At 39.4% G+C, this 13522-nt stretch overlaps 1 protein-coding gene across 3 annotated transcripts in view; it reads left to right on the forward strand.

Moving 5' to 3' along the window:
* The window catches only part of NAA35 (N(alpha)-acetyltransferase 35, NatC auxiliary subunit), a 41517-nt gene that overhangs the window by 23925 nt on the left and 4070 nt on the right, over nt 1-13522 (forward strand). For all 3 annotated transcript variants that reach the window (XM_030567728.1, XM_030567729.1, XM_030567727.1), the window contains exons 14-19: nt 1761-1867; nt 3978-4044; nt 4562-4660; nt 5989-6167; nt 11536-11672; nt 12959-13026. In XM_030567728.1, coding sequence (XP_030423588.1) covers nt 1761-1867; nt 3978-4044; nt 4562-4660; nt 5989-6167; nt 11536-11672; nt 12959-13026 — 657 coding nt within the window. The remainder of the gene's footprint in view (nt 1-1760; nt 1868-3977; nt 4045-4561; nt 4661-5988; nt 6168-11535; nt 11673-12958; nt 13027-13522) is intronic.

A 13522-nucleotide genomic window follows, 5' to 3' on the forward strand; every position in this document is an offset into this window, starting at 1 on the left:
ACACTCTTGTAAAGCCTTTCCACCTGCATCTTCCCTGTGCAGTCTCAGTGTGGGATTTAATTAGTATAAAGAGCCTCGTGCTCATCCTCCACCCCATGGCTGAATTTCATCCAATTTTATTCCTACTGCTACATCAGCAGCTGAAGGTTGGGAAAGAACTGAATGTTTGTCGCCTTTTCACTCCTGAGTGTTCCCTGAAATAATATTGTAAGCTTTATTGACCCAGAGTAAAATACCTTCTTACAGCAGGCTTTGATTTGAACAGGGGTATCCAGATAGAATGAACAGATGTCCCAACTTTATAGGGACAGTACCAATATTTGGTGCATTTTCTTATATGGGCACCTATTACCCCGCACATTCTGTCCTGACTTTTCATACTTGCTGTGTGGTCAGCCTATATCCAGATGTCAGAAGCTGTTTATCTTTGATCCTGGAGCTCATGGAAATATATAAAAAAAAAAAAAAAAATTTGGTGGGAAATTGTGAAATGCTGTTTTTAAAATTTTCCACGGAATATTTTGGTTTTAAATGAAAAACCTACAAAACTCTACTTGGGGGAAAAAAACCAAAATTTATTAGACTTAAAATAATCTGTTCTCAAGAAAACAAAAAATGATTTTTTTTAACCAAAGACACACACAATACCAAAAATGTTTTTTAGTTTTTGGGTTTTCATTAGAAAACTGGAAGATTTTGACCAAAATTAAATTTCGGCTTTTTGACCAAAATGAATTTTTTTTGTTGGAAAAACTGAGAATTTCAGCTAGCTCTAAATGTCAAGCTGGGTGAGGGGAAAGAGAAGGAAGATTCACCTCTCAGTGGCACTATGTACACCCAAATGAAACATTACTCCTTGCCTAATCTCTGGGTAGGTAAGGAGCATTGTTAGCAGGATCCCATTTACTGTGTGACACATGAGAGAACATATGCAACAATGACCCTTGGTTAGGAGTGTAGCTGAAAGGAGGCAAGACAGCTCTTACAGACCAAAGCAAATGTGAGCAGCTGGAGAGGCTTGCAAGAGACGCCTGTAACTTCCAAACCACCTAAACTGCATTGAAGCAGACACCTTCCTCCTATAAAGCATAGTGTCATAGCTCCATTCAAGTCATAACTGCACTTGCAGTTTATGTCAGCTGAGATTCTGCCTTCCTAGGAGGCAAATTCTTCAACTGTGGCCCTCCTAAGGTGCCTGTCAGCAGATCCTGCTTCACATGCACTTTAAGAGTGCTGCAGGAGGGGGATGCTGTGGTCATGGAGGGGAAAGTAACATGGGAACCAGGCAGTGGCATCAGAGGCAAAAGAATACAGCTAATAGAAGTCACCACAAGGAAAGTTCCTTTTCCACACCTCCCCTATTGTCTGCATTTTCTCCTGCCTTCTGGGCCACTGCTTAGCCTCTTCTCTGCCATTCCCCAAAGGATCCTCCCCACTCCCAAACTTTCAGAACAGAGGACAACTCTGTTCTTAGTGCGCTATATAATCAGTTTGCATACTGGGCCTCCATGATGGTAAACTCAGAGTGAGGTGAGCAGTGCTCACTGCCACTGTTGCCTTGGGGATGAAAACTCCCTACATGCCCCACTCTTTTGAGTCTCTCACCTACCAAACCATTTAACTTTTTGTTTAACAGTGTATCTCTCATAAGATTTCTGAAATACCGTAACTACTGTAGTTACTTTCTAAATCAACTTTTTTTTAAAAAAGTATATTTCTAAAAATAGATGATTAACTTCAAAAAAATCTTTTCCTTCCAGACTACATTCCTTGTGGATAACAAGAAGGTGTTTGGTACACATCTCATACAAGATATGGTGAAAGATGCATTAAGATCTTTTGTCAGTCCTCCAGTACTTTCTCCTAAGTAAGTGGAGCAGCCTGGGTTCTGTCTATTTAAGCATCAGTACAAAATATTTCACAAGCCTTTCTGTTTAAAAATAAAAACCCCAGTTCAGTTAGATACAACTGATTATGTTTTTCTGTAAGTAGAGAATCTTAATGTTTGTCTGAAGAAGTCACATAAAAATGTCAGTGGTGGTTACTGTGGCAGATTAGCCACTTCAGCAATGGGGCCAGTGCTCAGGGGCCTTGGCCAAATGGAGGGCCCCCAGAAAAATAATAGTGCTCCACCTGCCCAGCACTCCTGCTGGGGAGTGGGGTTGGGGCATGGGGGCTCCTGCTGGGAAGTGGGGGAAGCCCCCATGCCCCGACCCCACTCCCTGGCAGGAGTGCTGGGTGGGGGCAAACCCCCATGCTCCAAGGCCATTCCCCCAGCAGGAGTGCTGGGGGAGAGAAGGAGTGTGGAGGGGCCCCCACTTGCTCTGGCCCCACAAACCCCTAATCCGCTTCTGGGTGGTTATTATAGTACTCCAAGTTTTCCATGACTTTTGTTCTGTATAGATTGGTGTCCTCCAACTCTTTCATTGTGTACTATTTTGTGAGAGACCCCCCACTAATGGATATGTTGTTTCCCAGCTCCTTAAGTTTGCACTGATTTGTTTCTCAAAATGTTGCATTCTGGGGCTCTCCTAGTACACCATAAACCCAGGGTTGTGAGCCCAATCTTTAGGGGGGCCATTTGGGGATTTAGTTGGGAATTGGTCCTGCTTTGAGCAGGGGGTTGGACTAGATGACTTTCTGAGGTCCCTTCCAGCCCCGATAGTCTATGATTCTATGACTCACTTAAAGTCATTCTAGTTAATGTTGTTTTGTTGTTACGTTGCTGACCAGTTAGGGAATATGCTCATTTAAAGTTGTGCAATGCTCCCTTATAACGTTGTTTGGCAGTCGCCTGCTTTGTCCACTGCTTGCGGGAAGAGCAGCCTGTTGCAGCTAGCTGGTAGGGGCTTGGAACCAGGGTGGACCGGCAGCCTCCCCTATCAGCTTCCTGCTCCCCTAAGTTCCTTTCAGCTGTCCTTCCCCCCCCCCCAGTCATGTGCTGCTCCTACCCTCTGCCTTGGAGCTTCTCCTGGGAGCCTCCTGCTTGCTGTGCAGGGTAGCGGGGAAGAGGGAGGCTAATGTCAGGGTGTCCCCCTTGCCCTACTCCTGCTCCCCTTACTCCTTCTCCATATAGAGCAGGGTGGGGACAGGACAGGGCTCAGGAGGGAGAGAGCTTTCTGGCTGCAGCTGCTGTATCAACTTCCTGATTTTTTTAAAGGCAATGTACTGAGCGGGGAGGGCAGCATACTTAAAGGGGCAATGCACATCTCTCTCCCACACACAGGGTGTGTGTCTGTCTCTGTCTGCCATGCTGTCTCCCCTCCCTCCATTCGTGCTGCCTTGTAGAGTGTGAGGCTACATTAACAACAATGTGTTAACCCTTAAGGGCTCAGCCAAATGCTAGTTCATCATTTAGCAGTAAGGCATTCCCTGGGAAATATCCCACCCTCTAACTTCACCACCTCAACCAAGCTGCACAATCATCGTTGCTGTGTACAGTATTAAATTGTTTGTTTAAAACTTGTGTGTGTGTGTGTGTAATATAATAGTTTTTTGTCTGGTGAAAAAAAATTCTCTGAAACCTAACCCCTCCGCATTTACATTAATTCTTATGGGGAAATTGGATTTGCTTAACGTCATTTCGCTTAAAGTTGCATTTTTCAGGAACATAACTACAATGTTAAGCGAGGAGTTATTGTAGTTGGAAAACCACTGACAGGCTAGAAACCTCTGACTGCCAAAAGCTGGGGACTGGATTTCAGGGGATGCGGATCACGCAATAAATTGCCCTGTTTTGCTCATTCCCTCTAGCATCTGGCACCAGCTACTGTCAGAAGACAAGATACTGGACTAGATGGACCATTGGTCTGACCCAGTATGATGGTCATTCTTAGGTTCTTATGACCTAAATGGTACTGGTTGCCCTCTTTTTTCTAACATGGCTAAAGTCAGTATCTCCTCTCTTAATTGGGTAACAGTGACTATTTAGAGCAATCATAGTTTCATTTGATATCACTCTGAATATTTCCTTATAGATGTTGTCTATATAACAACCATCAGGCTAAGGACTACATTGATTCTTTTGTGACCCATTGTGTTCGGGTAAGTATCAATCGTCTTACAAAGGCCTTTAATACATATTTAGGCACTGTCAAAGGAATTCAGCACCTTTTGAAAATGAGATTGAGATACCTAACTTTAGGCCAGTATTTTTAAACATGGATTCCTAAATTCTTAACCTTTTAAAACCAAACATAACTGTTGCAATTTGCAATCCTAGGACCATCGTATGGGGGACAGGTTTTGTAGTAAAATGGGTATAGATCTCTAGGAATGGAGAGTAATTTCATGTAACCCAGCAAACGCATATTGTTTTTCAAAAAGTGTAAATATTTATCCTTCCGTCCAGTTTGGAGATGTCTGTTTGGTATCTGTGTTCGAAGAGCTTCATGTATTGAAAAACACTGCACAATGTGAAAATCTAAGAAAATGTATTTAGGCATGAGTCCTTTCACACATCCTGCTTGGTTGCGTACTTACGGGGGCTCAATCTGTAAATAAAAATATATTATGTGGGATAATTTAGGTTTAAAATTCATCAGTTGTTCTTCTATTTCAGCCATTCTGTAGTCTGATTCAAATCCATGGACACAATAGGGCTCGCCAGAGAGATAAACTGGGTCATATTCTTGAGGAATTTGCCACTCTGCAGGATGAGGTAATGTACCAGCCAGGAGGCCAGCAGGCTTCATCTCCTGTGTGGTTTTTCCACAATGGAACATCTTGTGTTGTGCTTCCTGTAAATGTTTTCCCTACTATAACCTTTAATGTGTTTCTTAACCTTCAAATAGTCTGCTTCTGCTCCCTGCACCTGTTAGAGCTGCCAGTGCGCTCAAGGTTAACAACACAGTAGAGAAGCGTAGTTCTGAGCCACTTCAAGTTCAGAGCACATCTTGTTTCAAAGACGAAATTGCATGTGTACAGAATGAATGTATAAAATATTAATTGAAAATCTGTGTAACAAACCAGATTTTTTTAAGTGTAAAATTTATAAAATACATAGAACTTACATTTACCTCCCTGTCATCCAACATTAAAGAACACATACTCAACTCATCTATGAAGTTGTTTCCAAATTGGAGGATGATTGATCATGGTGAGAGGTTGTGTTTCACTTGTAGGAGATGGATTTATTTTTTAAGAGAGATAATGAAAAACACTACTTTTCCAGGCTTTGCATGTTAAGGTACGGGGCAGAGGAGTGTGGAATGGGAAGATTTTTTTTGCCTTTGTGGTGGGTCAATGTTCCATGTGGGTGCTTAGTAGAGGGGTTTGTCAGCATTGTTCTTGAGCTGTTTCTTCCTGAGTAAACAGTTTGTGGTTGTGTTCTTTTGTTTAGGATTGTGGAGGCTCTCTCAATTATAGTATTTCAAAAGAAATAAAAATAAAAATCTTCAGACATTTAGCCTAAAATAAAAACAATAGAAGATTCTTTATTTTTGTAGTATTTTACATGCTATTTCCTATCTGGAGCCATAGTCTAGAGATTTTTATTTATTTATTTATTTTTTACAAGTTGGTGCTGTGGAAGTTCCCAAAAATATTCAGTTATCTCTGATATTGTAACCGTAACAAGCTGTTGCTCCTGGTCTCACAGCTGCACATAGTATGTGGATACAATACTCATGCTGGTTTACCAAATGTTAGTAAATTTGACTATTCAGTAATTAAAACCGTCAATAAAATTAAATCCTTTGTCAGTAAATATGGCAGTGTAGTTTAGAAAAATATTTTTTTTCTTCTACCTCAGACAGTGAGTAAATTATATAACCCAGTTTTATGTGCTTTTTGGACCACTGAAGTCATGTTCTGTGAAAACTGATTTCCCTTGTTAATATATATTATGGATTTATTGATCATATTTTCATTTAGAATTTTGTGAGGGTTTTAATTGTGGCAAAACCATGAATATTGTTTCTCAGTATGTTCTCACTTTCCTATAGCTGTGGTATTTTTACTTAAGTTTGCTGTGTCTTTTTCTGGTAGGCAGAGAAAGTAGATGCAGCACTTCACAGCATGCTGCTGAAACAGGAACCTCAAAGGCAACATCTGGCTTGTTTGGGGACCTGGGTCCTCTACCATAATCTCCGCATCATGATACAGTATCTTCTGAGTGGCTTTGAATTGGAACTTTACAGTATGCATGAGTATTATTACATATATTGGTAAGAGTACACATTATTGAAAGCTTTGTGGGGGGAAAGTGGGAATGTTCCCACAGAGCCCAGCCTGTAAATGTATAGAACAGTGTTAGGCCAGTGTTTTAAACTGGGATTTAGAACAATGCTCTCATCCCAGACTGACTGCACAAAATATTTAGTCTCACTGCATCATAAAAATTAGAGATGGGGGGAAAAAACTATAGGGCCATCTCGTCCCTTCTCCCATGTTTGTTCTCTACGGTGTATTCACTAGTGGACTGTCCAGATCACTGCTTGGCTACTTATTTAGCTTGTTCTAATAGACCATCTTCAGTGAAAGTGGTTTAGTCCCATGAGAAGCAATGCTGACTGTGGCAGCCAGCATAGATTTTAAAGGAAAAAACACTACCTGCTTCTGGTTTATATTCTGTTCCCTTCCAACAATGCTAATCTCATTAGATATTTTCAACATTTAGACCCATTGAGTTGGGAGATCATTTTTAAAAACAACATCTTATTCCAAATGTATACCCTATCTATATTCAGAGCATTTCCTTCTGTTTTCAGTGAGAGAGAGAGAGAGAGAGACAGACAATGTGGGTGAGGTAGTATCTTTTATTGGACAACTTATTTTAGTGAAAAAGGAAGATGACAGTGTGCAGAAACAATATACATGCTGTTCTATTATACTCCTTCCACCTTGAACTACTTTCCATAGGAGGAGATGGCCAAAAGGGAAAAAAAAAATGTTTTAAATGGCTTGTATGTAATGGACCAATAAAGCACTCGCGTGTTAAACTGACATCTTGATGCTATTTTTTTAACTCCATTGAAAATGAATTCTAATGTATAGTACACACTGTACTGTTACTCTTCAAAGGACTGCATACTACTTACATCTGGTAAGGGAAAGTCAAATCCCCTTGAGCAGCGGTCCCCAACGTGCCCATGGGCGCCAGGGCGCCCGCGGGGGCATCTAAATGCACCTGCATCCTGGCCGGTGGTTGAGCATCCGCCGAAATGCCGCCGAAATTCGGCGGCATTTCTTCAGTGACACCTCTCGATGATGCCACTTAAATTCAGTAGCGATGCCTCTTGATGACGACGCTTGCTGCCAACAAGTGGTGTCATTGAGAGGCATCGCCACCGAAATGCCGCCGAAATTCGGCAGCATTTCGGCAGATGCTCGACCACCGCCACAGTCCTTTGTCTGGCACCCACCAGATGAAAAGGTTGGGAACCGCTGCCCTAGAGTGTTTATAAAAAATTGGCTGTTTGAGAACATGGGATGCATCACTGACACTCTTGGCTAATAGTCATTGATGGATTTATCCTCCATGAACTTACCTAATCCTTTTTTGAACCTTTTGGCCTTCACTGCATCCCCTGGCAATGAGTTTCAGAGGTTGACTGTGTATTGTGTAAAGTACTTTCTTTTGTCTTCTTGCTGCCTATTAAGTACATTAGGTAGCCCCTACTTCTTGTGTTATATGATGGGGTAAATAATGCTTCCCTATTCACTTTCCCCACACCATTCATGATTTTATAGACCTATCATGTCCCTGCATCTTATCTAAGATGACCAGTTAGTTTTTTTAATCTCTCCTTCTATGGAAGCTGTTCCATGCTCTTATTTATTTTCATCGCCCATCTCTCTACTTTTTCCGATTCAGATAGCTTTTTTTTGAAATGGGGTGACCAGAACTACATGACATATTCAATCTATGGATTTATGTAGTACATTATGATATTTTCTGTTTTTATTATGAATCCCTTTCTTAATGGTTCCTAACATTGTTAGCTTTTTTGACTGCCACTGCACGTTGAGCAAAGTTTTCAGAGAACTACCCATGATGACTCCAAGGTATTTTGTGGGTGGTAAGCTAATTTAGATCCCATCATATTGTCTGTACAATTGGAATTATTTTCTCCAGTGTGAATTACTTTGCACTTATCAACCTTGAATTTCATCTGCCATTCTGTTGCCCAGTCATCCAGTTTAATGAGATCCCTTTGTAACTTTTTGCAGTCAGCTTTGGACTTCGCTATCTTGAGCAATTTTATGTCATCTGCAAATTTTGCCTCTTCATTGTTCTGCCCCAATTCGAGATCTTACTGAGGGTGTGAGACAATCCTTAATTTTATAATAACTGTACTACCATTGATGCCAGTCTGTGAATTTGGCTCCACGGGTAGTAAGGGCAATAAAACTGGTTCCATGTTGGCATTTCATAATTGACTTCCAAACTAAGGCATTTGAAGAAAACATTATAGTAACTAATGTATTTGTTGCTATTTGATTTTAGTAGATTTTTCTTTAAGGCCAGAAAGGACCATTAGATTATCTAGTCTGACCTACTATATACCAGGCCAGTAAATTTCACCGTTGCCCCTGTATTGAGCCCCACAGCTTGTGTTTAGTTAACCACGGATCTTCCTGAAAGGCCTCTACTCTTGATTTGAAAATAGATTTTAATAGATGGAGATTCCACCACTTACCTTGGGAGTTTGTTCCAGTAGTTAATCACCCTTACTGTTAAAAATGTGTGCCTTATTTCTCATTTGAATTCATTTGGCTTTAACTTGAAGCCACTGGCTCTTGTTATGCCTTTCTCTGCTAGATTAAAGAGCCCTTTTCGTGCCTGGGATTTTCTCCCCATTAAGGTACTTATACATTGTGGCAATTATGATTAGTATCAATTTGCTGCATAGTCTTTTTTCCTCACTTTTAATGACTGTACATCTTATCTTAGTTAAACTATAGTACTAAATAGCTATTCAATTTGATCTTTAAGTGAAAACCAAAAAAATATTTTTGTTGAAGAAAATAATATTTGGTTGAAGCTTTCATCAGAATTCTGTCAGTAACACATTTCTGGACTGAACTATGAATTTTTTAAAGACTTGTTTATTTTTACTCTTCATGCTCTGCACTCCTAGAGTAGTTTTCCTGCCACCTTTGCTATTAGTTTTAAAGAAGGCCAGAACTTGTTCATAGGATGTAGTAGCACTTTAGGACTCTCTTTCAGAATTCTGTGTAATGGTTGAATAACACGATTCCTTAAAGTGATACACTTCCTTAACATGATAATCCATGATTTTACTTATTAAAAATTGTAATGCTTGAAATTAGGGCTGTCAAGTGATTAAAAAAATTAATCGTGCTGTTAAACAATAATAGACTACCATTTATTTAAATATCTTTGGATGTTTTCTACATTTTCAAATATATTGATTTCAATTACAACACAAAGTATACAGTGCTCACATTATTTTTATTACAAATATTTGCACTGTAAAAAACAAAAAATAGTATTTTTCAATTCACCTAATACAAGTACTGTAGTGAAATCTCTTTATCATGAAAGTTGAACTTACAAGTATAGAATTATGTACAAAAAATAACTACATTCAAAAATAAAAATGGAAAACTTTAGAGCTTATGAGTCCACTCAGTCCTATTTCTTGTTCAGCCAAAAAAGTTTTTTTACATTTGCAGGAGAGAATGCTGCCTGCTTACTGTTTACAATGTCATCTGACAGTAAGAACAGGCATTCACGTGGCACTGTTGTAGCTGGCATCACAAGATATTTACGTGCCAGATGTGCTATGGATTCATATGTCCCTTCCCGCTTCAACTACCATTCCAGAGAACACACAGCTATGCTGATGACAGGTTTTGCTCCATAACAATCCAAAGCAATGTGGACTGACCGATTCATTTTCATCATCTGAGTCAGATGCCACCAGCAGAAGGTTGATTTTCTTTTCTCTTTTGGTGATTCGGGTTCTGTAGTTTCCACAACGGAGTGTTGCTCTTTTAAGACCTCTGAAAGCATTCTCCTCACCTCATCCCTCTCAGATTTTGGAAGGCACTTCAGATTCTTAAACCTTGGGTCAAGTGCTGAAGCTATCTTTAGAAATCTCACATTGGTACTTTCTATGCATTTTGTCAAATCTGTGGTGAAGGCGTTCTTAAAATGAACAACATATGCTGGGTCATCATCCGAGACTGATATAACATGAAATATATGAGCAGGAGACATACAATTCTTCCCCAAGGATTTCAGTCACAAATTTAATTAACACATTTTTTTTAACGAGCGTCATCAGCATGGAAGCATGAAGGGGCATACGAATATCTGGCACGTAAATACCTTACAATAATGGCTACAAAATTGCCATGCAAATGCCTGTTCTCACTTTCACTGTAAATGTAAACAAACTTGTTTGTCTGAGTGACTGGCTGAACAAAAAATAGGACTGAATGGACTTGTAAGCTCTAAAGTTTTACATTGTTTTGTTTTGGAGTGCAGTTATGTAACAAAAAATATCTATTTATAAATTGCACTTTCATGATAGAGATTGCACTACTGTATTTGTATGAGGTGAATTGAAAAATACTATCTTTTGTTTTTTACAATGCAAATATTTGTAAAAAAGAATATAAAATTAGCACTGTACACTTTGTATTCTGTATTTGTAATTGAAATCTATATATTTGAAAATGTAGAAAAACATCCACAAATATTGAATAAATTTCAATTGGTAGTCTATTGTTAAATAGTGTGATTAAAACTGCAGTTAATTGCAATTTTTTTAAATTGTGGTTAATTTTTTTGAGTTAATCACATGAGTTAACTGCATTTGAAGCATTGTCAATATTTAAAAAAAATACTAATTTAAAATTTTTTTTAAAGGGACTCCTTTAAAATAAAAGAACAAGAGTACTTGTGACACCTTAGAGACTAACAAATTTGAGCATAAGCTTTCGTGGGCTACAGCCCACTTCATCAGATGCATAGAATGGAACATCTAGAAATAAATATATATACATACAGAGAACATGAAAAGGTGGAAGTAGCCATACCGACTGTAAGAGGCTAATTAATTAATGTGAGGTATAATCAGCAGGAGGAAAAAAAAACTTTTGTAGAGATAATCAAGATGGCCCATTTTAGACAGTTGACAAGAAGGTGTGAGAATACTTAACATGGGGAAGTATATTCAATAATCTACTCTGAAACCTGCCCTTTAAAATACTTAGTCTCTGTAATTTAATATGTACGATTCCTAAACTCTTGGATTATTTAAGTATTAGCCTGAAGTCTTTTTAAAGATTTTTGAAATGGTTAGAAGTCATCTAACTGAATACTTACGTGATACCCAGATTTTGATTTAAACTAGCAAAAGAATAGAAGTCATTTTATACTATCGCTGAGCTTATGGTGTTGAGACATTTTTCCCCTTCAGTTAGTTTAAAGGAAATATCAGTTGAGTATAGACATCTGTTTTCTTCATGAAAGAAAATGCACAATGTGAAATAACAGCACACGCATTATATATAGCTTGCTGTGTAGTATGTAATAGCTGGATAATATTTGTATTATAGGTATCTGTCTGAGTTTCTCTATGCCTGGCTGATGTCAACACTGAGCCGTGCTGATAGCTCTCAAATGGCAGAAGAGAGAATAATGGAAGAGCAGCAGAAAGGCCGTAGTAGTAAGAAAACAAAGAAAAAGAAAAAAGGTACAACAGGTTTAGAGTGTCTCTCATTTTTCTCATACTGGCATTATACCTGTGTAACTTCACTGATCTCAAGTGGTACGTCTACACTGCAATGTAAGCCCAGGGTTAATGGGACTCAAGTCAGCTGACCCATGTTAGGGAACCCTGGGCATGAGCACCTACATTGTATTTTAACCCAGTGTTGGTACTTTTCTAACCCATGCTCAAACCTAGGACTTTTGCATTCACATTGCAGTGCGCAGACCTGAGTCAAAGTAACTGTATCCCAGAGTCCCTAGCACCATCCCTCTCCCTAAATGTGGCCACTAGGACTGTGGTGCATGGTGGGAAGACTTGACTGCCTGCCCTGCATGTTACCAGGAAGCCGCTCGCTTTGCAAAAGGCCTCATTGTTTCGCTCTCCAGTGCAAACCCAGGAGGCTCTCTGACAGAGTGGGTTAATGATGATCTGGGTTGTTGCTGTTCACAAAGGGGAGGTGGCTTCTGTTTTCAGTAGGGTGGATTACAGAATGGGATAGAGAGGGTTAAGGAGGTTGTTTCATGGAATTATGTGATACTTCTGGCTGACCCCAAGGGCCTGAATGAAGCAAGGCTGCATCTACACTGCAAAGCAATAAAGCTCAGACCCTCCAGCCCTGCTGGGACCATGGGTCCAAACCCTGGGTTAGCACAATTGCTGAGTAGATGCAGTTTGATTTAATTGAATATGATTTAATCCATACACCAGCACCTCCCAACTCTTTGCAAACTGAGCCTCTCTTCAGGAAGACAAATTACCTGTCTCTCTCCTTCAACAGCACCATGTTAGCAGCACACTGTGGGAGAAATGTTTACTACTACTGTTCCACACTTCCAGGGGAGCATGCCCATGGTTTGGGAAACACTATCCTACAAAAAGTATAACTTTATGAAGGCAATGTTTGTCTGAGTGTGAGGTAGAGTATGTATTGTCAGATCAAATTTTTATTTTATTCCTAAGAAGTTCCATTGGGCTCCAGTTCCGCAAGCTTTGAGAATGTAAATTGTCCCATTAAAGTCCAGGGACTACTTGTGAATAAAAGTTAGGTATATACTTAAGTACATTGCTTAACTGGGGACCAAATGAACATGTCTATCTTAACTTAAAAGGAGAGTTTCTAATTTTTAGAGAAGGGGACAGGAAATTTGCAATTGTGATATTTGCAATTAACAATTTTAATGAACTAGTAGTTGCAAAAAAAAAAAATTGCCTGCATTTGTTCTGTATCATTATTTTGGGTGAAATATCTTTGTATATGGAATTTACAGTTCGCCCTCTGAGCAGAGAGATCACCATGAGCCAAGCATATCAGAATATGTGCGCTGGGATGTACAAGGTAACTTATTACTGAACAGATGGTCTACATAGGGTTCAATTTTGTTATACGGTGGTGGTAAGCATTAAAATTTCCCCCTCCCCACCCCCCCCTTTTTTTGTAATTTGTGTCCATTCTGTTGTTGGTTCTGAGAATCAAGCCCTCCTAAAGAAATTTCCTACTCTAAATAGTGTTTTATCAGATATAGAATAATGCTATTTAAAGTCTTCTAATGGATATGAGTAAGGATGAATAGTCTGCTGAAGCCATTATCTTTAAGCACTGGAACTTGTTATAGTGCCCTCTCCTGTCACTAAACCAGATTGGATACCAAAAACTATAAACGATACTAGCTGAAATATAATAAAATAAGCACTAAAAATACATTAAAATGGAAGTACCATACAGTGCTAAAAGAAATGGAATGCTGATTCCCTAGCCTCTCTGTTTTCTGACCTCTGACCGCTGACCCAACAGAAGTGCCTCAGAGGTGGTTTGATATCTCAGTCGGCTCTTT

The sequence above is a fragment of the Gopherus evgoodei genome, chromosome 6 (assembly GCF_007399415.2).
Source record: "Gopherus evgoodei ecotype Sinaloan lineage chromosome 6, rGopEvg1_v1.p, whole genome shotgun sequence".
Classification (NCBI taxonomy): domain Eukaryota; kingdom Metazoa; phylum Chordata; order Testudines; family Testudinidae; genus Gopherus; species Gopherus evgoodei.